General features: G+C 46.8%; 1 protein-coding gene across 2 annotated transcripts in view; it reads left to right on the top strand.

Annotated features, from left to right (window-relative positions):
* Window positions 1–24,409, top strand: part of ADAM19 (ADAM metallopeptidase domain 19) — a 98,199-nt gene that overhangs the window by 36,277 nt on the left and 37,513 nt on the right. For both annotated transcript variants that reach the window (XM_019027389.4, XM_019027388.4), the window contains exons 4-7: window positions 1,209–1,287; window positions 8,321–8,397; window positions 19,177–19,369; window positions 20,320–20,385. In XM_019027389.4, coding sequence (XP_018882934.4) covers window positions 1,209–1,287; window positions 8,321–8,397; window positions 19,177–19,369; window positions 20,320–20,385 — 415 coding nt within the window. The remainder of the gene's footprint in view (window positions 1–1,208; window positions 1,288–8,320; window positions 8,398–19,176; window positions 19,370–20,319; window positions 20,386–24,409) is intronic.

Raw genomic sequence — 24,409 nt, 5'->3', positions numbered from 1 at the left:
CAAAAGGCATTTGTTTCTCTCTCTCTCTTTTTTTTTTTTTTTTGAGACAGAGTCTCGCTCTTGTCACCTAGGCTGGAGTGCAATGACGTGATCTCGGCTCACTGCAACCTCCACCCCCCAGGTTCAAGCAGTTCTCCTGCCTCAGCCTCCCAGCTAGGCACCTGCTACCACACCTGGCTAATTTTTGTATTTTTAGTAGAGACGGGGTTTCACCATGTTAGCCAGGCTGGTCTTGAACTCCTGACCTCAGGTGATCTGCCCACCTCAGCCTCCCAAAGTGCTGGGATTATAGGTGTGAGCCACCGCACCTGGCTGACCTTGACTTTCTGTAGATCAATTCTGCCTTTAATGTGGCTGAACTATTAATAGTTGAAACATCCATTTGACTCTTATATTTTTCTTTTAATTTTTAGAGAAAATTCTAAGAACATTTCTTGAAGTTGCCTGGCCTTTGGTGAGGGGATTCTTAACCTGTACTTCAAGGGGTCTGTGGTGACAGAAACCAATGTCCAAGTTTAGAAAAGAAAAAAAGGAATTTATTGGAAGAGTAACATAGAATTACCAGGTCTCAGGAAATCGGAACCACTAAGTGTCCGAAAGGGCAGGCAACGGAAGCTTAGGGAACCCTTGTAGCAGGAACAGAAGAACAGATGCATTGCTTCCATCTGTTCAGACCTGGCAGTATCACTCCACTGGCTTCGCTTGAAATACAGGTCACCCCTTGGCCAGGGCCAAGTAGGACACCTTGATTGACAATCTCACCAAAATATGCATCAGGGAAGAGGTATTCCCTTAAAGAAAAATTGGTGTGCTGATACTAAAAATTGGTAGATCCAGTGCTGGAAAAATCAACCACGGTACACAACAGGGTTCATAGGCCCTGGGAAATTTTGCATGTGTTTGCATGTCTGTTTTCCCAGGACCCAGACAAATATTAAGATCATTGCTTTAGTTCTGTCAATTCCATCTAGTTGGAGTGATGTTCCCATAGTGATGATAAATTATATTTAATTTACATTAAATGTAAAATTAATAACAAACTTCTGGTTTTCCTTTTTATTCCTTAGCCCCTTGTGGCTGCCTAGTTTCTTTTGTATGGAGTTGCTTGGGATAGTCCTGCCTGGTTCAGTTAAAATCACTCGTTGTTGTTGCTAGGAGGGTGGAGTTCATCCACTTATGATATAAATGTCTCTTTTTATTTTTTGCAGGCAACTTTTTGCTCCTTCCTACACAGAAACCCATTATACTTCAAGTGGTAACCCTCAAACCACCACACGGAAATTGGAGGTGAGTTCAGGTCAACAAATGTCTATCCAGCAGCTGTCCTCTCCCAGCCCTACTCCTAGGACCTCAGGAGATGCCTGATGGAGTTGGTCCCTCCTCTGAAGGGAGTGTTTCCCCCAAGCGAAGACCAAGGGAGCAAAGGAGAAGCAAAACATGTATTTGATGTTCATAGGTGCTCCTCCTCCTTTGCTGACTAAAATGGCTAAAGAAACATAGACTATTTTAGGGTAATTGCATCTGATTACAATTGATGCAAATTACTGTGAAATATACATGTTCTTTGCTTTATGTTAATTACCCACATATTAACAAAAGTTTTAGTAAAAGGAATGACTTACTCATAATCCTGTCGTCTCATCCAATTAGATGTTTGATCAGTCCTTTTTAAATGGATGTATAACATTTACAGAGTTGTAATCACTGTGCATACACATTTTGTAGTCTGCTATTTTAATGTGATTTTTAAGTTATGAATATTTTATTTTGCTTCTATATTCATATTGGACATTTTTTCCCTCAAAGTTGTTTTTGAGTAGGGATGTTTGCACAATGTCAAACATCTTTCATTTAGAAAATGGTCTTTCAGATGGTTACATGTCAGTTTGCTTTGCCACACTCCACTGGCAGACATTTAAAGTAGTGAATGATACACATTTCATGGTGGCTAGCTCTTCTTACAGGGATGCCTATTGGAATTTGTAGGCTCAGAACGTTGATTCTCAACCAGGAGAACCAATGGCGTTCCCCCAACCCCGAGGGACACCTGGCAATGTTTGCAGGCAATTTTTATTGCCGTGACTGGCAGGGAGGATCTACTGGCATCTACATTCTATAATGCACAGGACAGACCCACCACTCCCCCACAACAGAATTATCCAGCTCCAAATATCCATAGTGCCCAAGCTGAGAAACCCTGGCTTCGAATGACCATTCTCAAAGTCTGGGCTGGTGAGATGGGGGTGAAGAAGGGAAGAGGCACACTGGCAGGAGCAGCAGTGGCCTTTGCCTTTGGGGCAGGACATAATGGACTACTGAGGCACACAGACTGGGAGTTGTGGTGTGGAGAACAGCAGGAGAGGTCCCTCTGCATCAGGACTCCTTCAGCAGCTTCTCATGGAACCTGAGTGTTCTACCAGGCCCATTCTTTAAAATATCCCTGCTGGAGTGCAAGTGTCCAGCAAGATAACACTGGCCACTATCAGTCATTAACAGCTCAGATTAGTTCGCCAGATTACCCCTGAATGGGGAAAGGGACACAGGACAGGTAATTTTGTGTGTGTGTGTGTGTGTGTGTGACAGAGTTTCACTCTGTAACCCAGGCTGGAGTGCAGTGGTGCGATCTTGGCTCACTGCAACCTCCGCCTCTTGGGTTCAGGCAATTCTCCTGTCTCAGCCTCCCCAGTAGCTGGGATTACAGGCATGCATCACCACACTTGGCTAATTTTTGTATTTTTACTAGAGACAGGGTTTCACCATGTTGGCCAAGCTATTCTCGAACTCCTGACCTCAGGTGATCTGCCCACCTTGGCCTCCCGAAGTGCTGGGATTATAGGCATGATCCACTGCGCCTGGCTAATTTTGTATTTTTAGTAGAGATGGGGTTTCACCATGTTGGCCAAGCTGGTCTCGAACTTCTGACCTAAGGTGATCTGCCCACCTCAGCCTCCCAAAGCGCTGAGATTACAGGCCACCGTGCCCGGCCACAGTTTTTGATAGATCCAAGAGATGTGGAGCATAGTAACTGGGTAGCTCAGGGGCTGTGTTATGTGGCTGAATGTGAAGACCAGTGCTGCCTTCTTCACCAAGACTTTCTTGGATGGGGAAGGAGTTGGTAGTGTGGCCAGTGCCTGCAGCAAAGTTGGACTGTGTCTTCTCATCCCCAGGGAGGCTGTCCAGCTGTGACTTCATATTCTTCAATGCCCCTTGGTCAAAACGTTTCCTCTCTTCTTGAGACCTCTGTTCTGTGCCTCCAGGGGCAGGGGTGGGATGGGGGAACAAGCATGCCTAGAAAGCTGTTAGCCATGACAGCCTCCTTCAAACACTCTCCTCTGAGTTTGGATCCTGCCACTTCTGTACCCACAGCTCAAGAATGGGTCTCAGTCCACGAATTTGCCATGAGCTCACGCTTCCTGTTATGAAAGCCCCCTTGGGGTGGCCCCATCAGGCTGAGAAGCTGAGGAATGCAATGACTTCATGACTGATCCTTGACTTGTTCTTTGTGCTCTCTGCCTGTGCATTAGGCAGAGATGTTGTAAGGGCCTTTCAGAAAGAGAGGATTGGAAGAGAACTCCCCCTCTCCCAGAATCCCCTCCTTCCAGAAGGTCTTGTTGACTGAAGCACATCCTAGCTGAACCTTGGGATGGACAACTCATTGTTTGCTTACATCCCCTGCTACTAGACTCTTGCAAAGCTCCCACCCAGGCCCATGGGGTTCTCAGTCAGACTTCCCATTTGGGAGCTGAGAGCTCAATGAAAAATGGGAATGGAATAAACTACTCAGCTGCCCTTGACCCGAGTGTTGGAGACTGCACTCTACTACCAAACTTGGCCTGGGCTAGCTGGAGTTCTGGGAACCTTATCAAGACTCATCAGTCAGGCCTTTAGGCGACAGCCTGCATCTAGGTCAGGTGGTTGGGGGAATGGGTCTGTGAATGTGTTCCAACAGAAAGGATGACAGGGTTTGCAATCTGCAGCCAGGGTTGTTATCTTGGCTTTAACTAGTTATGTGACCTTAAACAACCCCCTTGACCACACTAGTGTTGAGTTTTCTCATTTGCAAATTGGATATGCTGATATCTGACTCGCAGGGCTGTGGAAGGGTAAGATGAATCACTAATTTTTATGGGAATTCATAAGCATCTCTTCCAACCCCACATTTTACAGATGAGGAAATTGAGAGGAGAAGGGGAAAAGTAACTTGCCCAAGTTCAGATAACCAGTAAGTGGCAAGGCTTAGGCTAGAACTTGTCTGCTTTGTTGCTAGAGAAGGTGGGGATAAGAGAGCTCTGACAAGCCAAGTTCCTCCTTTGCTACTGCTGGGAGAGGCAGAGAATGGAGCTTGGGGCCAGGCTGCTGGGATTCCAGTATCCACTTTGCTTTGTCACCTTGTGAATGACTTAACACCTCTCTTTCAATTTCCCCCTTTAAAACATGGCAATAATAATATCTGCCTCATAAGACTGTGGTCAGAATCACAAGGAAAAATCTGTCTAAGTTGTTCAGCAAGCAGTAAGAGCCGGGTAGATGTTAGCTCTTTTATTTTAGACATAGGGCCTTGCTCTGTCCCCCAGGCTGGAGTGCAGTGACATGATCATAGCTCACTGCAGCCTCAAACTCCTAGCTTCAAGTGATCCTCTTGCCTTGGCCTCCCAAAGCATTGGTATTACAGGCATGAGCCGCCATGCCTGGTTAGATGTTAGCTCTTATTGTTTTGTTTGTTTGTTTGTTTTGAGACACAGTCTCACTCTGTTGCCCACACTGGAGTGCAGTAGCGTAATCTTGACTCAATGCAACCTCTGGCCCCCGGATTCAAGGAGTTCTCATGCCTCAGCCTTCTGAGTATCTGGGATTACAAGTGCCCGCCATCACACCTGGCTAATTTTTGTATTTTTAGTAGAAATGGGGTTTCACCATGTTGGCTAAGGTGGTCTCAAACTCCTGGCCTCAAGTGATTTGCCTGCCTCGGCCTCCCAAAGTGCTGGGGTTACAGGTGTGAGCCACCCCACCCGACCTCTTACTGTTAATAATAGTAAGTTGTAGGTGTCATCATCACAAGAGATAGTGTATGTGAAAGCTCTGTAAATTATAAAGCATGCTACAGAAGCCAGGTGCTCTATTTTCGAGAGAACTAGGGCTGTGAACACTCTTAGCATCCATTCAAAGATAGGAAGAGGTGCAGGGATTCTTCACAGCCATCCCTGGGTTTCAGTTCTTTCTTTTTTCTTTTTTTGGAGACAGAGTCTCGCTCGGTCACCAGGCTGGAGTGCAGTGGTGCCATCTCAGCTCACTGCAACCTCCGCCTCCTGGGTTCAAGCAATTCTCCTCCCTCAGTCTCCGAGTAGCTGGGACGACAGGAGTGCACCACCATGCCCAGCTAATTTTTTGTATATTTAGTAAAGACAGGGTTTCACCGTGTTGTTGGCCAGGATGGTCTAGATCTCTTGACCTCATGATTCGCCCACCTTGACCTCCCAAAGTGCTGGGATTACGGGCATGAGCCACCGCGCCTGGCCTCAGTTCTTTCTGTTAACCAGCGTTTTGAAACTGTAGCTGATACACATTTCTGAACTCCTTGATTCTCTGTCATTCCAACTTCTCTGAGCCCCATTTACTCCACACAGGCCCGGCCCCTCTTCTCCCCATGAATAATCCTGTGCTACGGGGTTTGTGGCTCCCCTGTTGAGTTCTAAGGACCAGGTTCAGGACTTGAGTGCTTCATGAGGGTCCTCCAAATCCCAGATCCCAGGGGTAGGTTGAGAAGCCACATGACAGGCTGGCATTTGAAAGCAGTTGGAATCCTGGCCAGGAGGAGGGTTTTGCCTGCCACGCCTTCTTTCATAATCACAGCACACTGGCTTTCCTTTGTGCTCCTCTCAAGGGTGGCATCTGACTTGTTTAAAGTCCAGAAGAGTTTGATGCAAAGACAGGGGTTGGCTCTGTCCCTCCTCCTGACTATGAGCTTGAATGGGCAGAGGAGCCACATCGCTGGCCGATGGATCATATGCAGATGAAAGGGCACCTGTGGTCTGGAGAACGAGGCCGTGTTGAGTGTCAGCTTGGCCTGTATCCTTTGATCTGGCTGCATGGCTGGCTGGATATGCTGGAGCATTGGTACAGCTGGGGCTTTGGATTCAGCCTCTTGGTGGGCTTCCAGGCACCTTGAGGCCATATTCTTTGATAAAGGAGAATTTCATGGTTATTTGGTTGCCGATGTTTATTGCCTGCCACTCTGGGCCAGGTACTCTACTAGCTCCTTTATGTACGATATTCTCACCACCACTCTGGGGTACAGAGGCTAAAGACACTGAAGGTCAGAGAGAGTTGTGGAACTGCGTATGCTTGGATTTAAATATGCCTGGCTATGCCAAAATGTTTGAATTTAATTATTCATCTATACTCAGGCTTAGAGCTGGGAGGGAGGTGGAGCCAGAGAATACAGACACACGGGGTAGCTGATTATTGGGTCACATCCCTGTCTGGTGGGGACAAAGAAGCAACTGCAAGCAGCATGGTCCTAGCGATGGGGGAAAAGAGAAAGCTTCCATGTCTGCAACTGTGTGGTTTGCATCCATCCCTTTTGAGATCTTTCCAGAACTTGGCTCTACCCTGTGGGTTTTACCTTCTCTCTGTTCTGACCAGTGCATCTCTCTTGACTTATTTGGGAGGAAGCCTCTAGGAATGTGTCTCTTGTTGTTACCCCTGATTCGTTGGACACCGTCCTGATTTCACCCCCTTCTGTCTGGTTTAGCACTTTAGCATGCTCAACAGTGCGTATTCGCTTCCTAAATTCTATGGTTACCTGACTTATAAAACGCTCGGCCAGCACCTGAAATGGTTATTTCAAGCCCCTTCTTTTGGTTTGTAATTATATCTGTTTGGATTTGTCATTAATGACTGCCTCTCACAAGACCATAAGCCCCACGAAGGCTGAAGCTGTGACTCTGTTTGCTGGCTATGGTGTCTCCAGGGGCTGGCCCCGGGCCTGGCACAGAGCGGTGGTCACAGCTGTTTGTAGTGATGGAGGAATTCTGACAGCCATGAGACACAGTGGCTGGAGAGCAGCAGCAGACCTCACGGGCACAGGTACCAAATCAAGTACAATCCAGGTGTGGAGGGATTCGTGTGAAAGAGCATCTTGAGCTGTGGAAGAGTAGGGAGTGTTTGTTTCCTAGGGCTACTGTAACAAAGCACCATAAACTTAAAGGTTTAAAACAGTAGAATTTTACTTTCTCACAGTCCTGGAGTCTAGAAGTCCAAACTCAAGATGTTGTCAGGGCCATACTCCCTCCAAGCCTCTGGAGAGAATCCTTCCAGGCTCTTCTAGCTTCTGGTGGCTTCTGGCCATCCTTGGTGTTCCTTGGCTTGCAACTTCATCACTCCAGTATCTGCCCCCATCTTCAAATGGCCTTCTTCTCTTTCTGTGTGTGTGTCTGTGTGTCCTTCCCTCTTCTTAGAAGGACACAAATCATTGGATTTAGGACCTTCTCTAATTCAGCATGACACCATCTTTTTTTTTTTTTTTTTCCTTTTCCTTGAGACAGAATCTCACTCTGTCGCCCAGGCTGGAGTGCAATGGTGCGATCTCGGCTCACCGCAGCCTCCACCTCCTGGACTCAAGCAATTCTCCTGCCTCAGCCTCCCGAGTAGCTGGGATTGTAGGTGTGCACCACCAGGTCTGGCTGATTTTTGTATTTTTAGTAGAGACAGGGTTTCACCATGTTGGCCAGGGCAGTCTGGAACTCCTGACCTCAAGTGATCCATCTGCCTCAGCCTCCCAAAGTGCTGGGATTACAGGCGTGAGCCACCACTTCTGGCCCAGCATGACACCACCTCAATTTAACTACATCTGCAAGACCCTATTTCCAAATAAATCACATTCTGAGGTGGACATGAATTTTAGGGGGATTCTATTCAACTCATTGCAGGGGGTTGCAAAGATAACATTGGTGGGGAGGCAGGTTCTTTCCATGGCATGCTTTTGGCCACAGAAAACACTGATTCCTGAAAGAGCCCTGAACTAGGAAAATTCTGGATTTTCCAATCAGCAGGGAGACCTTGGGCAAATCTCTTTGCTCCTTTGAGCCTCAGCTTTTCATCTGCTTCATGGAGATAATGACATCTTCCCTGCCCCGTCTCCTAGGATTATTATGGGAATCAGATGAAATGGTGGCTTGGAAAGCTCTTTGCAGGTTGTAAGGTGCTATAAGGTTGGGTAGGTATATAATAAGCCATGAGTCATCCATGACCATCCTGAGACATTAACATTGCCATGCTTATCAGTGTTCTTTAGCCTGACCACCTCTTTTCTCCTTGCTAGGATCACTGCTTTTACCACGGCACGGTGAGGGAGACAGAACTGTCCAGCGTCACGCTCAGCACTTGCCGAGGAATTAGGTAAGAGACCCTGAGGCTGCAGGTGGCACCTGGCACTCTCCCCAGGAATGGAAGTTTCAAGACAGACAAGGCTAAGGCAAGGACCTTGGGAAGGAGTCCATTGAGAATGTGTGCAAGCCAGCCCAGAGAGGGGCTGACCCTGGGAGGATGGGCAAGGGAAAGCCTAGGTAATCCAGAAATCCATTGGGATTTAACTTTCCTGATGAACTTGATGTTTTAAAATGTAGGTTTTGTTATTATTTAGGTATGGTAAGGCCAAAAAATCAGGAGATGACTGCCATTGAAAAGATGGTCATACTCACAGAAAAAGGAGGGGCCCAGCTGTGCCATGGGGGGCGGCACGGGGAGGCACTGGGGTTGGTCAGCGGGCAGAGGGAGCCTGGAGAAATGTCAGCAGAAGCCCTTCTTGTGGTTTCTGCAGGAAGGAATGGGCGAGGCAGAGTAAGCAGGTTTAGGATTGGCTAGTTTGCATCATTTCAGCAGGCTCTGGGGTTTATGGGCTCTCTGTCCTTAGTTGTCCTATACCTGGTTCTGGGGTGAGTAGGGAAGGGGGATAGTGGCCCAGAGGGTGAGAGCCCCATAAAATAAATGGTTAGGGTATGGACTCTGGATTGGTTGGCTTGCATTTGAAAGGCAAGGTAGCTGGGAAATTGTTGACCATCTCTAGGAATTGGCTAATCCTGTAAGGGGCAGTCCCTCTATGGTCAGTAAGACCCAGATGTCAAAGAAGCAGAAGATAAAAAAGAAGACACATGGTTAATATGCTCGGGATGGATGAGTTTGGGCATTTGGTTCCACACCTCCTCAGTTCTTCTCTGAGAGATGTACTTGGAGGTGGTGAAATAGGAAATGGATGGTTAATGAACAGAGAGAAGGAAGTGAAAGGAAAGGCAAGGATAATTTTCAAGACAGAAAATCAACTGAAAAGTTCTGACCAGAATGTGCTTTTGAGAGTGACCCTTCCTTCTCTGAGTGAGACTACCTGGCTTTGAGCTGGTAGCAGTTTACCAGCTGGGTGACCTTGGGTCTCAGTGGTCTCATTTGTAAAATGTGGATAAAAAGAATATATGCCTGCAGTTGTGAGGATTCAGCTTGTGAATAGCTATCTTACCTAGGAACTTGCAGTGGCACACTGTCAGCATGCAGTGAACTCCTAGGCCTTTGCTTCTCTAGGTGTGTTCCATGGATGGGCAGCATCAACTTTACCTGGGAGCTTGTTCGAAATGCAGCATCTCAGGTTCCACGCAGACCTACTGGATTTTAATCTGCATTTTACCAAGACTGCCAAGTGATCTGTGTGCACATTACAGTCTGTACCTGAGAATGTGTGTTCCTTGAGAATATGGAGTATATCTCAAATATCTATTTCTCTCCACCAGCCTGCCCTAATGCCTTGCTTGCAGTAGGATCTACGCATGTATGTTGACATAATAAGTCTTATTTATGTAGACCACTTTCAATCTCCCTCCTCTTTTTTTTTTTTGAAGAAGGATGATGATCTAAAAAACCGGGTATCTCATTGCATATACTAATTGCCTGGGTTTTGATTGTCTGTACTATGTGGTGCCTCTGTGCAGTGATAGACAGTGAGCTACAGTTTCCCAGAATACACAGGCTCAGTGAGAGACACTTCAGCCCAGTGTAAACTGGCTCTATGACAAAAAGGAAAAAGCCCTGATTTGTAGCATCTGCCAATATGCTGGCAAAGATAATCCCACCGTGATCAATTTCAGGCTACCGATGTGATGTTATTGAAGGCAGAATTGGGAAGATATGCCTTTGATTGGCTCTGGTGAACTGATAGGAGGTGGCTCCATTGTGTGTTCTTCCTCTCTTGACTGATTGCTTCATTCATTCAATGATTGCATTTTTCATTCACAAATAGAAATTGGGTGTCTTCCTAATGCCAATGCCCTACACAGGTGGAGGGAAAACCAGCACTGTAATTTTGGAGCCCTCAGTTTCCTTGTCAATAAAGCGAACATCAATATTAAGCATGGTAGAGATTATTGCTGTAATTATAGTACTTTTAAACATAAGGGTTTTTCCTCATCTTACATCGGTGAAACCATGCTAAGACTTATGCAGGCTCCTATACAAATGGAAGGTTTCTCACACTGCAGGTCCCAAGTGTCTGTTTATAAATTGGGCCATGACTTTGTTTGAATGCTGCATGGTGAGTTGGCTGGAGGAAATCAGGCAGGAAATGGGCTTTGGATAGGAAGCAATAACAGAGTGGCCAAATCCCCTCTGCTTAAGTGACCTGATTGAGCCAAGCTAACTGGCCTCGCAGTGGTATTTACAAGCCCAGCCACCGCCACCTGCAGTCTGCAAGTAAACAAAGTTTGTCCCAAGAAGGAGGAAAAAGAACATGCAGGTGTGACCTGCTTCTGTCTGCCTCTTCCTCCATCCCCTCAGTCTGGAGCAGTGGGAACTTGGCTTGGCGTCTTGTAAATCATTCCAGCAGCACTGCTGAAAGGGAGGGGGATACCGGGTGAGCTGTCCGTGTGTTTCTGTTTTGCATGCTTCCATCTGGTGAGGTCCACCTGCCTTGCTTTCCCAGCCTTCTCACTAGACACGCCTTAAGAAACCAAGGCTGTGAGTGGACTGATTTAAGAGCTGGAGACTCATGCCAGATGGTTCCATCTGGACCCTGGAGAAGGAGCAGCTGCAATAGCAGCAACATTCAAACCCATGTCGTCAAAACACTAGGTGCCTCCCAAAGCTCATAAAGCACTGCTGCAGTGAAAAATCTCCATAGTGATTGTTCTTCTTTCCTGGAAACATGCTCCCATGATTGGAGAAATAGGTAGATTTCTATCAAGTGAGATCTTCAAGCTGATGATACCAAGAGGAATTCAGCTGAGCTTCTAGGTGGTTGCTAGGCCCCCTCTTCTCTTCAAAGCAGTTCTTTAGGTTACTTTAATTGAAGAAGTCATGTATTATCTTAGTAAAAATAAATTCAAAAAGTACAAAGAAAGATAACATCTCTTTCTCACCCCAGATTTCCAGATTTTCCCCCTTCCTAGAGACAGCCGTTGTTACTAGTTTCTTGTATATCCTTTTAGGAATATTCCTTGTGAAAAAAGAACATAGATATGTAATTGATATGGTTTGGCTCTGTGTCCCCACCCAAATCTGATCTCGAATTGCAATCCCCATGTTTTGAGGGAGGGTCCTGGTGGGAGGTGATTGAATCATGGGAGCAGTCTCCCCATGCTGTTCTGGTGATAGTGAGGGAGTTCTTACAAGATCTAATGGTTTAAAAGTGTCAGTTTCTGGCCGGGTGCGGTGGCTTACGCCTGTAATCCCAGCACTTTGGGAGGCTGAGGCAGGCAGATCACAAGATCAGGAGATCGAGACCATCCTGGCTAACACCGTGAAACCCCGTCTCTACTAAAAATACAAAAAATTAGCCAGGCATGGTGGTGGGCCCCTGTAGTCCCAGCTATTCGGGAGGCTGAGGCAGGAGAATGGCGTGAACCCAGGAGGCGGAGCTTGCAGTGAGCTGAGATCGCATCACTGCACTCCAGCCTGGGTGACAGAGCGAGAGTCTGTCTCAAAAAACAAACAAACAAAAAAAAGTGTCAGTTTCCCTTGTGCTCCCTCTCTCCTGCCATCTTGTGAAGGAGGTGCTTGCTTTCCCTTTGTCATCCACCATGACTGTAAGTTTCCTGAGGCCTCCCAGCCATGCAGAACTGTGAGTCAATTAAACCTCTTTCCTTTATAAATTACCCAGTCTCAAGTAGTTCTTTATAGCAGTGTGAAAACAGACTAATACAGGAATATAATGTCTGTAATCTTATTTGGGCCCCTGGACCCTTTGAGAATTGATTGGAAGCTATGGGTACTTATAAATGACACCAATAGGCCAGGTGCGGTGGCTCACGCCTGTAATTCCAGCACTTTGGGACGCCGAGGCAGGCGGATCACTTGAGGTCAGGAGTTCGAGACCAGCCTGGCTGACATGGCAAAACCCCATTTCCACTAAAAATTTAAAAATTAGCCACGTGTGGTGTTGCATGCCTGTAGTCCCAGCTACTTGGGAGGCTGAGGCAGGAGAACCGTTTGAACCCGGGAGGCAGAGGTTGCAGTGAGCTGAGATCCCACCACTGCAGTCCAGCTTGGGCGACAGAGCAAGACCCCATCTCAAAAAAAAAAAAAAAAATGACACCAATAAAAAGATGTGGCATCCCATCTCACTGGGGATGTCAAGTTTCATTCTCCCAAGCCTGTCTCAGATTAAGACATTCTCTAAATATCTATACTGGGTTAAGGTGTCTCTGACTGAGCCTGTGTGTTCTGGGAAACTCTGTGTGTGAGTCTGTAGCTCACTGTCTATCAGCAAGAGGTGTATCTGGTTGGTAAGTTGTTTACTTTTAAAAAAATTTTTTTTTGTTAAAAATTATCATTATATAACTATATAGGTTTAGTGTTAAATGTTCAAATCATGCAGGAATGTGTAAGCTTTAAAAAGTGAAAGTTGTTTATCTTGTCCTACCCTTCCAACCAATCCCATTCTCCATCTGTTATTACTGTTGGAGGTATCCTTAATTACTGTCGGAGGTATCCTTTATTGAAATACATAATTGTGTGTGTGTGCGTGTGTGTGTGTGTGTATATATATATATATATGAACATATTTAATCCAAGTGAGATCACCCTATGCATACAGTTTTGTATTTTTTTTTCCAACTTAAGCATTATGTTTTAGGTATACATAGATCTATCTCATTCTTTTAATGGTTGCGTAATATCATTTGTACTAATGTCTGGCACGTTTCATTATATAGAAAGTCTTTCAGAGGTATACAATAAATCATCCATAGTGGTCTATTTGATGGATCACCCTTATATTACAGCAGCCCTGCCTTCGAAAACATAGGGCTCACTCTCACTGTAATTACACCTTAACCGTGGTCCCTGGACTCAGATTCTGTGAGAGAGGGAGAGAGGGAGAACATGAGATTGAAAATGAATGCAGGAGAATGTGTAGGAAAGTGTGCATGATGGCCTGGAATAAGCTCAAAATTTAAAGTCAAGGGATCCACGTTTAAGATCTAGCTACATACTTCCTGGCTGTGTGGATCTCTGTGTTTTCCTCTCCCCATTAAATTTTTTCCTTGTCTTTGCTGTGGCCAGGCTGGTCCCTCCACAGGCCCTACTCTATCCAAAAGGTGGCTAAGTCCTGGGAGTGGGGTGGGTGGTCAGTGGGGGTGAGGTCAGGGGCATACCCCAGAGTCATGAACCTGAACATTAGGAGAGCTGGGATTAGCCCCGACTCTCACATTAACTCACTAGGTGAGCTTGGGCAAGTTCTTTTTTGGGTGGGCTTTCCTCTTTTCTGTAAAACAAGAGTAGACCAGACCATTAAAAGCTTCCTTCTGTGTTGGAAGTCCTGGGATGCAGAGAGGTTGGGCAGAGTCTCAGGGAGGTGGGACCCTGGGGCAGAAGGAGGTGACTCATATACACACAGCCAGCCCTGGAGAAGAAGTGGCAAGTCCTTTCCACCTTTGAATTCCTTGCCTTCCTTCTGCAGAATGGATCATAAATGCTACCTCCATGTCAGGCATTGCACAGATTAAGCCCTCAGAGGACAGTGTTATTAAGTTGTGATGAATTTAGATTCTGGAGCCAGACACTTCCTGGTTTAAACCCTGCCAAGCTACTTAAGTTCTCAAGTCTCAGTTTTCTCATCCATAAAATGGGAATAACAATATTGACATCACTGGTGGATTTACAATAGGTGAGGAGTGCAAGCTCCTTGACAGCAGGGACTTTGCTTTGATCATGCTATTTCCCGAGCTGAGAACAGTTCCTGTCACACACTGGGTTCTCAGTACAGATGTGTAGAATGGCTATCGAATAAAACACTTTGCGCTTTGCTTGATGTATAATACACAATCAGTGACCGTTAGCTGTTCTTTTAAAATGCTGCTTTGGTTATTAGTAAATATTGCCTATTCAGTCCATTATCACAGCAACTCTGTGAGATGGGCAGTGTTATTACATCACTTACCACACAGCTAGGAGACAGCACAGCCAGAGTTTGAATCCAGGTGCTATATGGGGGCACCCTGTCCTTGAGAAAGCACATGACCTACAAGCCTTCTCTTCTCTTTTTTGCAGCCTTTGGAGTTCCCTGTAACTCCTTTTGGATGGATATAATTTGCAGAGAAGGGGAGAGGAAAGAAGGGTAGCAGGGTAGTTACTTTTTAGGGCACCTCTGGGTATAGGGATGTAGAATGTGTCCCCTTTGGTTTAGCTCTGAGTGGACAAGTCCCCAGGAAGCAGTTGTTGGCCTAGTTCCTTGAAGAATGCATTTGGTGAATCCTTCAGTTATGCAGGGGTTAGACATGAATTGCTTGGTGCCTGCCTGGCCTGGCCTGCCCGGGTTTTCCTATACAATTCCATTTGTATCCATCTCTTAACGATGAGCAGTAGGATGGAGAACAGAATGGAGAATGGCATGTGAGGCTGGCCACCCAGCCTCCTGGGCCCCAGCTCATGCCTTCTGGCTGAGTTCTGCCTTTGCCAGGGCTAACATTCAGCAAATTAGATCAACCAAGGCTCCTAGAAGGATAAACAACTGGTGGTGCTTGGAAGAGGGCAGCTAAAGGTATTAGGGTTGAGGGCGGGGACGGCCCCTGGAACCACATTCTCAGACGTTCCCCCAGCAACAAAGCTGCAGTCCGCTGACAGTGCTGGGGCTTGTGCCAGCCTCTCCTCCATCCCCAGGCCGTCTGAGAGGATTGCAGTCGTGACATGGGCAAATAACCAGGAACAGCAGTTGGAGGAAGGGAGGGAAGTGGCCACAGAATCCTATTGCTGGAACGACCTTCACGGTCCTTCTGAGCCTCTGTTTCTCTCAAATTGTAATCTGCCCACTCCCTGAATCAGAATTGCTATGGGCCTGGTGAAAAGCAGGTGCCTGCTACAGAGGGTGGTCTGCAGGCCAAAGTTCCTGAGTGTGGCTAGGCAGGGAATTACTCAGGCCTGCAGCTCTGCGTTTTTTAGGTTGGGCCCTGTATTAGTCCGTTTGTGTTGCTATAAAGGAATACATAAGGCTGGGTAATTTATAAAGAAAAGAGGTTTATTTTGGCTTACAGTTCTGCGAGCCATACAAGAAGCATGGCACCAGCATCTGCTTCTGGTGAGGGCCTCAGGCTGCTTCCGGTGAGGGCCTCAGGCTGCTTCCACTCATGGCAGAAGGTGAAGGGGAGCCTGTGTGTGCAGAGATCAAGTGGTGAGAGAGAAAGTGAGAGAGAAAGGGAGGAGGTGCCAGGCTCTTTTTAATAACCAGCTCTTGAGGAAACTCTCATGGGAATTTGCTGAGTAAAAACTCTCTCATTACCACCAGGATGCACCAAGCCATTCATGAGGGATCCACCCCATGACCCTAACACCTCCTACCAGGCCCACCTCCAACGATGGGACCACATTCTACCATGAGACTTGGTGGGGACAAATAAACCATATCCACAGCAGACCTGGATACCCGTGTTTTCAATACACTGTAGAATATTCTAATAGATATCCCTGAGACCTCTGCTCCTAGAGATCTCTGACACTTAGGCTTGGAACTCACTGATGGAGGCAGAAAGCATAGAGGCTAAGGGGATGGGGTCCGGAGTCTGTGGACCTTAAATCTTTGACTTCAGATTACCTAGTCCCCATGCCTGGAGCCCACACTGCCCTTAACCATGAGAGCTTGTTATTTAATGTCTCTGAGCCACAGTTTCTTCATCTATAAAGTGGGACTCATGAGGGTGCCTCCTTATAATGATGATGTGGGAATGAAATAAGAATAACATTTGTAAACACAGTGCCTGGCATCCAGTTAGCTCAATCAATGGCATCTGAAGTTGAAAAGTAGGCTGCATACCTCTTTCATCTTTTCTCTTAGGAAACTGAGGTGAGGCCAGTCACCCCTAAGAGGAGAGCTGCTGGCACCATCACTGGAGCCATCTGTAGACTGGTGGTATCTTTCTAATTCACTCTACAGGGTATTTTTTTTTCTTTTGGAGATAGAGTCTTGCTCTGTCGCCCAGGCTGGAGTGCAGCGGTGCGATCTCAGCTCACTGCAACCTCCGCCTCCCAGGTTCAAGCAATTCTCCTGCCTCAGCCTCCTGAGTAGCTGGGATTACAGGCGCCCACCAGTACGCCTGGCTAATTTTTGTATTTTTAGTAGAGACAGGATTTTACCATATTGCCCAGGCTGGTCTCCAACTCCTAAGCTCAGGAAATCCACCCGCCTTGGCCTCCCAAAGTGCTGGGATTACAGGCATGAGCCACAGTGCCCAGCCTCTACAGGACTATCATGATTGAGGCAGTGGAAGGTCAGGGTAAGGTTGTGGGACTTGGAACTAGAATGCTTCCATTCAAATCCCGACTCCTTTAATACCTAGGCTGATCTGTGCAGCAAACCACCATGGCACATGTTTACCTGTGTAACAAACCTGCCCATCCTGCACATGTACCCTGGAACTTAAAATAAAAGTTGATGAAACAAAAACAAAAAACAAATCCCTACTCTTACTCTTACTGTTTGTGTGACTTTGGGTTAATTAACCTTGCTGAGCCTTTGTTTTCCCATTTGTACGTTGGGGACAATATTTGTAAGGATCCTAGGAAGGTGGTGGGAAGAATAAAAGGCTCACTTAGCACAGTGCCAAGTCCATATAGCAAAGGCTCTATAATCTGTAGCCACTATGAGGATTCTTATTTATTGTGCACCACACTATGGCTTGGTCTCTGTCCTGTTTAGCTCACAGGCTTGTTCAAGTGATGCCAGATCAGTTGCGCCTTGTGACCCTCCATTGGAACTTTCCCTGATTCCTCTATGGAACTTTCCACTCACTGGGTGTAATCTTGGCAACCACAACCTGGTGCACACAGAACCATCAGCTGGTTGGTGGTCAAGCCCTCTGTGTTCCCAAAGTGTGTAGCCATTAGGGGAAACTGAGGTGATGGGAGAGGCCTTGGTTGGCTGAGATTGAAAAGATAACTTGGGAACAGGATGCGTGCAGCAGCTCTCTCCTCTGCCCTTTCCTGGCTGGATTAGGGAGTGGATGCGACCCTTGCTCCTTGCCCCGCTCCCACCCCCAGATGTTCAGGGAGTACCTGAGATGTCCGTCAGAGGGGGTGATTGGGTACTGCTGCGTCAGACTGGGTGAGGCAACCAGGAAGTCATCAGGCTTCCTGGATCTGGAATGAGGTCAGCCAGGGATGGGATCCGGGAAAGGCTGCTGCCCATCAGAGCCTGGCGCTGATTTTCCAGAGAGCATCACAGGCTCTTCCCAAAGGGCAAAATCTGGGCAGGTATCCCAAGTGGCGGTTGTGGTGGAGGTGGAAGCTGAGATAAGCTAAGAGAGAGGTCCTGCCAATTTACAGTGGCAAAGACTGGGTTGAAGATGCTGTAGGTTCTGAGCTCTCTGCATGGATGAGAGCCTGCCTGAGGTTTTAGAGCATACAAAATGCTGTTAGAGTCCATGGGGCTTACTCCTGGGCTTCCTCCTCCCGCTGAGCCTTGATTACATACCTTTACAATCATGTTTATCTCATTGTATCAAGGTTGGCAGATATCTGCTGCCTGGGCCTTCACTGATCATTAGCAATAGCAACTGATAATAAGTCATGGTCCTCTTTCTTGCTGAGGCTAGAAAAGCCCTCAGAAGCCTTGGTGATGTAACAGTTGAAGCAGCTGCCTCCAGTCCAAGGGGTGATGAAACTTTTTGCTCTCTCTGTTATACATTAGAGTGACTTATTCCAGTGTTTACACTCAACGCTTCACAAGGGTAGGCACTTGGTGTGTCTTGTTCACTATTCCATCCTCAGCAACTGGCATGATACCTGGCCCGGAGCAGAAGCCCAGTAAATGTTTGTGACTGTCCTCCAGAGGACTGTGAGTTTCTCGAGGACAAGAATTATGTCTAGATTATGTCTAGGACACATGAGTTTATTCTGAGTTCAATGCTAGTATCTATAATCAAGTGAGGAAAAAAAGTAGTCCCTCATGCTTGGTGGTGGATGTCACTTCACCAAATAACTACCGTGCTGACGTGGGGCAGGTGGGACAAGTAGGCGTGTCATCACTGATGCATCTAGCTCTGGTTTCCAAGCACAAAGACCCTTGTCTTTCCACTTAATCATCCAGTAGTCTTGATAAGTTATCATTGCCGTGTTCGGGATGAGGAAACTGACGCTTGGAGAGATTTAAGATGCTTGTTGAAGAGCATGTGACAATTGAATGTTGGAGCTAAATCCAGAACCTCGGTCACCTCACTTGCAGGCCACTGTTCTTTCTCTGGCCACTGTACTGCTTTTTCTGAGTCTCTAAAGTTTTGACCCATGATTTGTCATATGCCATGTTTTGGTTTGGGAGGCTTTTTGGAATCCTGGACCTACCATCCTTCATAAGTTTTAAGTGTCACAGGTACAGCTTTTTTAGAACTTTTTGAGATTTCCCAGTCCAGAGACTCTTAACCTGGAGTCTCACGATGAGCTTGGTGGTGGTGGTTGGGTGGGGTGGGGGTTGGGGTGGAGGTCCAAGTGCCCTGAGCTCATGCACCACTTTTTATGTATAAGTGCATTTCTCTAGAGAGGAAGTGTGAGCTTGCATCAGAGTCTCACGAAGGGGTACATGGCCCCATAATTAGGTTAAGAACCAATGATCAAAACCCACTATGTCATTTTGCATATGGAGAAACTAAGACCTACACATGGGACTTTTTCAGAACCATAATCTTTGACCAGAGATTCTATTTCTCCTCTCAACAGAGGACTAATTACGGTGAGCAGCAACCTCAGCTACGTCATCGAGCCCCTCCCTGACAGCAAGGGCCAACACCTTATTTACAGATCTGAACATCTCAAGCCGCCCCCGGGAAACTGTGGGTTCGAGCACTCCAAGCCCACCACCAGGGACTGGGCTCTTCAGTTTACACAACAGACCAAGAAGCGACCTCGCAGGGTGAGTTTTGAGGCTCTCAGTGCAGAAATCAACCTGGGGACAGGCTTGTCCCCTCTGAGGTTGCTTACTTTGAATCCAGGAGTATTTCTAAATTGAAGGGTGATGCCTAAGAAAAAGGAAATAGTGTTTTTCTTTTATTCTGTCATTGTTGAGTGTCAAATACCCTCATCATAGAATAACTGCTTTTGGGGGAAAACACTACTACCTTTAAAACACTCAGATGCTGACTTCAGAAAGCTTAAAAAGTGAAAAGAAGGCTGGGCGCCATGGCTCATGCCTATAATCCCAGCACTTTGGGAGGCTAAAGCAGGCAGATTACTTGAGGCCAGGAGTTTGAGTCCAGCCTGGGCAACATGGCGAAACCCCATCTCTACTAAAAGTACAAAAATTAGCTGGGCATGATGGCTGGGTGCCTGTAGTCCCAACTACTTGGGAGGCTGGGGCACGGGAATCACTTGAACCCGGAAGCCTGGGTGACAGAGCGAGACTCTGCCTCAGAAAAATAAATAAAAATTAAAAAGTGGGGAAAAAAAGTATGCCTTCCCTGTTGGAGTAGACACTACACCATATGCACACAGTCCTCATGTTGATTCATACTGAAAATGGCGTGGTGTTTCGAGGTTTCGAGGTTCCGTGGGAACGTGGTGGTTAGCACACTCCCTCTCATACGCTGGCCTCTGTCCTGCCTGTGCTCATCAACTCATCTCAGTATTTTCTGAGAATAAAGGACTGAATCCAGGGTCCCAGAGCAGCCTCCAGCAATAACCAAATGGCAGTGGAAGGTGTTATATGAGTGACGGCCACCACAGCCAAGAACATCTCTAGTGCCCAATGGCAAAATCATTACGGAGGTAGCTGCTGCTTATCCAGCAGCTCTGTTTCTTAGCAGTTTTTTAAAAATGAGGCCAAGTCCACTATTTCTACAGCGCTGATCTGTTTCTCTTTCTTAGATGAAAAGGGAAGATTTAAACTCCATGAAGTATGTGGAGCTTTACCTCGTGGCTGATTATTTAGAGGTAAGGGGGAGGCAATGGGTCTTGCAGAAAAACTGCTCTCTTGATAGCTTCCATTCCAGGCTCCAGACTGCTTTGGGGAAATGTTGGCCATTCATCTTTCTCCAGTTCATCTATGATTTTGACCTTAAATCTCACCAAAGGACGGGCGCGGCGGCTCACGCCTGTAATCCCAGCACTTTGGGTGGGCAAGGCGGGTGGATCACCTGAGGTCAGGAGTTTGAGACCAGCCTGGCCAACATGGTGAAACCCCATCTCTACTAAAAATACAAAATTAGCTGGGCATCGTGGCACATGCCCGTAATCCCAGCTACTTGGGAGGCTGTGGCAGTAGAATTTCCTGAACCTGGGAGGCGGAGGTTGCAGTGAGCTGAGATCATGCCACTGCACTCCAGCCTGAGCAACAAGAGCGAAACTCCGTCTCAAAGAAAAAAAATCTGACCAAAGGCTCATTTTGCCATTTTAAACATAGTTGGGGGGCACTCCCCCAACTCCCCCTGCCCCTTCCTCCCCCACCTCCACACACAGCTAAGCCTCTCCTGGCTTGATACATCAATCACATAGAAAATCAAGACAGTTGTCTGATTAACATTTCTTGTACTGGGTCTGAAGACCTTTAGATTCTGGTGTTTATTCTGAGGAACCCAGGAATTGTCTATGGAAATTCTAAAACTTTTTTTTTTGCAAAGATAATAAATATATTCCCAGTCATCCGACTGAAAACTGTATTCTTGCCCATGTGTGTGGGTCCATGTTTATAATCATGTCAATGCCAAATGATGACCTAAAGCCATGGTCCCCAAAATGTGGTCCCCAGAGCACCAGCGTCAGCAGCACCCTTGTGTAAGATGCAAATTCTTGGGCCCTACCCCTGACCTCCTGAATCCCAGACTGTCAGGGTGGGGTCCAGAAATCCATGTTTTAACAAGACCTCTGGGCGACTGGGTTGCACAGTCAAGTTTGAGAACCACTGACCTAAAGGCATAGCAGTTCAGCCTTTAACTCCATGTTCCTCAAATCAGACAGGTTCTAAGATTTGAGGAACCCTCATCTGGCTCATCATATATTTCATTTATTCATCAGTGATCTCTTGATTTTCTATTATGTGCCAAGCACCTGGATATATAGATCTCAAGAAGACAGACCCTCCCCAGGCATCGCAGAGTTTGCAGTAACAGCACACAAACCTGTAGGTCCAAAGTGTGATAAGCACTAAGATGGACCATTAGGAGGGATGAAAGTGCAGATAATGGGGGATTCAACATGGTTTTGGGAATTAGGGAAAGCTTCTCTGACATTGAAGCAGACACCTAAAGAGTGAGTTTAGGCCCCAGAGCCCATATTTGCCTAAATTAGCCAGATGTTACCTCCAATTCTCACTTTGTTTAGTGACTCCATCATATAAGTACTAAGTGCATCTTCTGTGCATTGGATGTCATTATGAGCTGAGCGCTCGCTGTGTTCGAGCAGGGCAGACACTGGCCTTGGTCTCTCCTGAGGATAGAGCCCATCACAACTCCAGTTTGTCTGTATCCCATCCACGTGGTTTAGCTACCATCTTCCCAAAGAGCTCATTCTAAGGCAGCTGTACCTAGTCACATTTCCAAAGCATGTGTCCTGGCAGCAGGGCCTGGTGGTGGGGAGAGCACTAGGCTGTAGGCCAGAAGGTCTTTGAGTGTTAGTCACTGGATGTTAGTTAGCAGCAGAAGGAGGTGGCCCTTGAAGCTGTCTTAAAAGACAAGGAGGAGTTAACTGGGCAGAGGAGTGGAGGTGAAGGGCATTCCGGGCCGAGGGAACATTGTGCTCTGCTTTGAAAAGCGTTTAGCTTTATTTTAATTGATGTTGATATTGGTTTTTCCAACAGCTGTTTGTGTGTGTGTGTGTGTGCATGTGTGTGTGTGTGTGTGCGCGCGTGTGTGTGTGTGTTCTATGTTTTCTGTTTCCTCTCCAAAGACTAGTGTGTGTATAGGATGGGGGAATAGTGTGGGGAGCAAAATCCAAAACTGGTTTAAAAGCCAGCTGAGGCTCCATAGTCGTGGGAGGAGATAACTGACTCTGGCCTGCCCTGCCCGACTGCCCGTAGTGGGAGGACTGGTGGAAGAAAACTGAGCTCCTCTGACTCTGGGACATTTTTCCATTTAAGTTCTGCATCTGTGATCATCTGATACAATGGTCTTGAGTCATTTTTTTCAGCTACAGAATCCTTTGGTTACATGGAAGTTCCTGGGAACCCCAGTAGTTAAGCATATAGAGCCCAGCTGCTCTGTTTAAAGGTGGGGTGTTTCTCCCCTTTGGCCTTGCATTGTTCTCAGAGGAATCTCTGTGCAGGCTTTAAAACCCAGCAGCTGGAGAAGTGGGCAGCATGGTGGGAGGCAGGGATTAGGCATCTTCTGTCTCCTGACCTCCAGAGTCACAGCACACCTCCAGAGAAAAAGTGTCTGCTCAAGGTGCCTCCAGGACTCTGGTGTCAGCTAGAGCCATCTTTCTCTTACAAAGGAGAGCGTCTCAGCAACAGCCCTGGGTTCCCAACAGGGCTGTGATTCATGCAGCTGTGGTGGATAAGGGAACGTGCTCATTTCTCAGTCCTGGACACCCCTCCACTGAAGGCTTTGAATGATTCATTTGAGGGACTGGGGTGGGGGTGTGTAACAGGCCAGGCTGGGTTCACAGGCTCACGAATCATCCCCTCTCCACCTGTCTCCATCCTCTGCAGACAGAAATATATTCTTGACAATTAATTAATTAATCTGAGAGGATGGGAAGGCAGGAAAGGGGAGGGCTGCTTTACCATGATTTATAACCTGCTGCAGAGACAGGACAGCCTTCACCTTGGGGCTTTGAATGCAGAGCAGAAAGTGGAGACACAGATAGGGAGAACAAGACCCTGCTGCTGCCTAGAGAGAGAGTTGTCAGCAGTAAAAATGAGCAGGCAGCTCCTCGCTCCCTGGGCCTAGGTGGGAGCTTCTAGGGTGGCTCTCAGTTTATTCATTCCCCAGGTGGAACGGAATCCAGGTGGGGATAAAGAGTAAGGTGGGCTGTTGTAGGAGTAGACAGGATAACTGTAAACACAGGCCTGTAAAGGACTTCCATGATGCTGGCACAGTGCAGAGTGGCTGGGAAAGGATGGTGCTGCATGTGGTACTTACTGTGTCACCCTAGAAAATGTAAGTTTGAGACAGTCCTTTCTTTACATCAGGGGTCTGCAAACTATATCCCATGGTCACATCCAGCCTATCCTGTGTTTTTGCAAACAAAGTTTTACTGGAACACAGCCAGGCCCATTGGTTTCTGTATTATCCAGGCTTCTGTATTATATATACAGGCTTCTGTATTATATATACAGGTTTCTGTATTATTCTGAGCCACCACTGCACAGTTGAAGAGTTGTAGCAGAGACTATGGGGCCGCAAAGCCTAATCCGGCCTTTGCAGAAAAGGTTTGCTGACTCCTGCTTCAGAATACTCTGGACAACAGAATTCGCTCCTTAAATTACGGTGGTCTCATTGGGCAGTTCTTTGAAGAGAAGATTAATATTTTTTTGAAAGACAATGAAATCTGACCCTGATGTTCTAATAAATATTACTAAATGAATGGAAATGCTGCAAGGCTGTCTGTGCCGAGAGACCAATTTAGAAACAGGAGGCCTCTATAATGAGAAACTCCTGGATTAACACCTTGGAAAGGTCTAAGTTACAGTGTCACACTGAATCTAACTCTAGAAAGCAGTGGTGACAGATTCTCTTCTGGTGAGTGGCAGTTTTAAGGAAGCCTAAGAATGTCCACAAGCTGTGGTGAAATGGAAATGGTGGATTTCTTCCCTGTATCAGGGCTGGTACACATCTCTGGCCAAACAAATACCCCAGGTTGTTTTACTTGGCTGTTCTTGTTCTTTCTTGCTTAGATATTCTCATGGGATGGGGTGGAGGAAGGACGTGAAGGTTTTGAATAGAAATAACATGTATAGTGGGTACCTAAGATAAATTAGAGAGGACCCAGATTCTGTGTAACAATGGCAGTGTACAGGACA

This window comes from Gorilla gorilla, chromosome 4 (genome assembly GCF_029281585.2).
Source record: "Gorilla gorilla gorilla isolate KB3781 chromosome 4, NHGRI_mGorGor1-v2.1_pri, whole genome shotgun sequence".
Lineage (NCBI taxonomy): Eukaryota > Metazoa > Chordata > Mammalia > Primates > Hominidae > Gorilla > Gorilla gorilla.
Note: the sequence above shows the minus strand (reverse complement) of the source record. Positions and strands in the feature narration are given on the sequence as shown.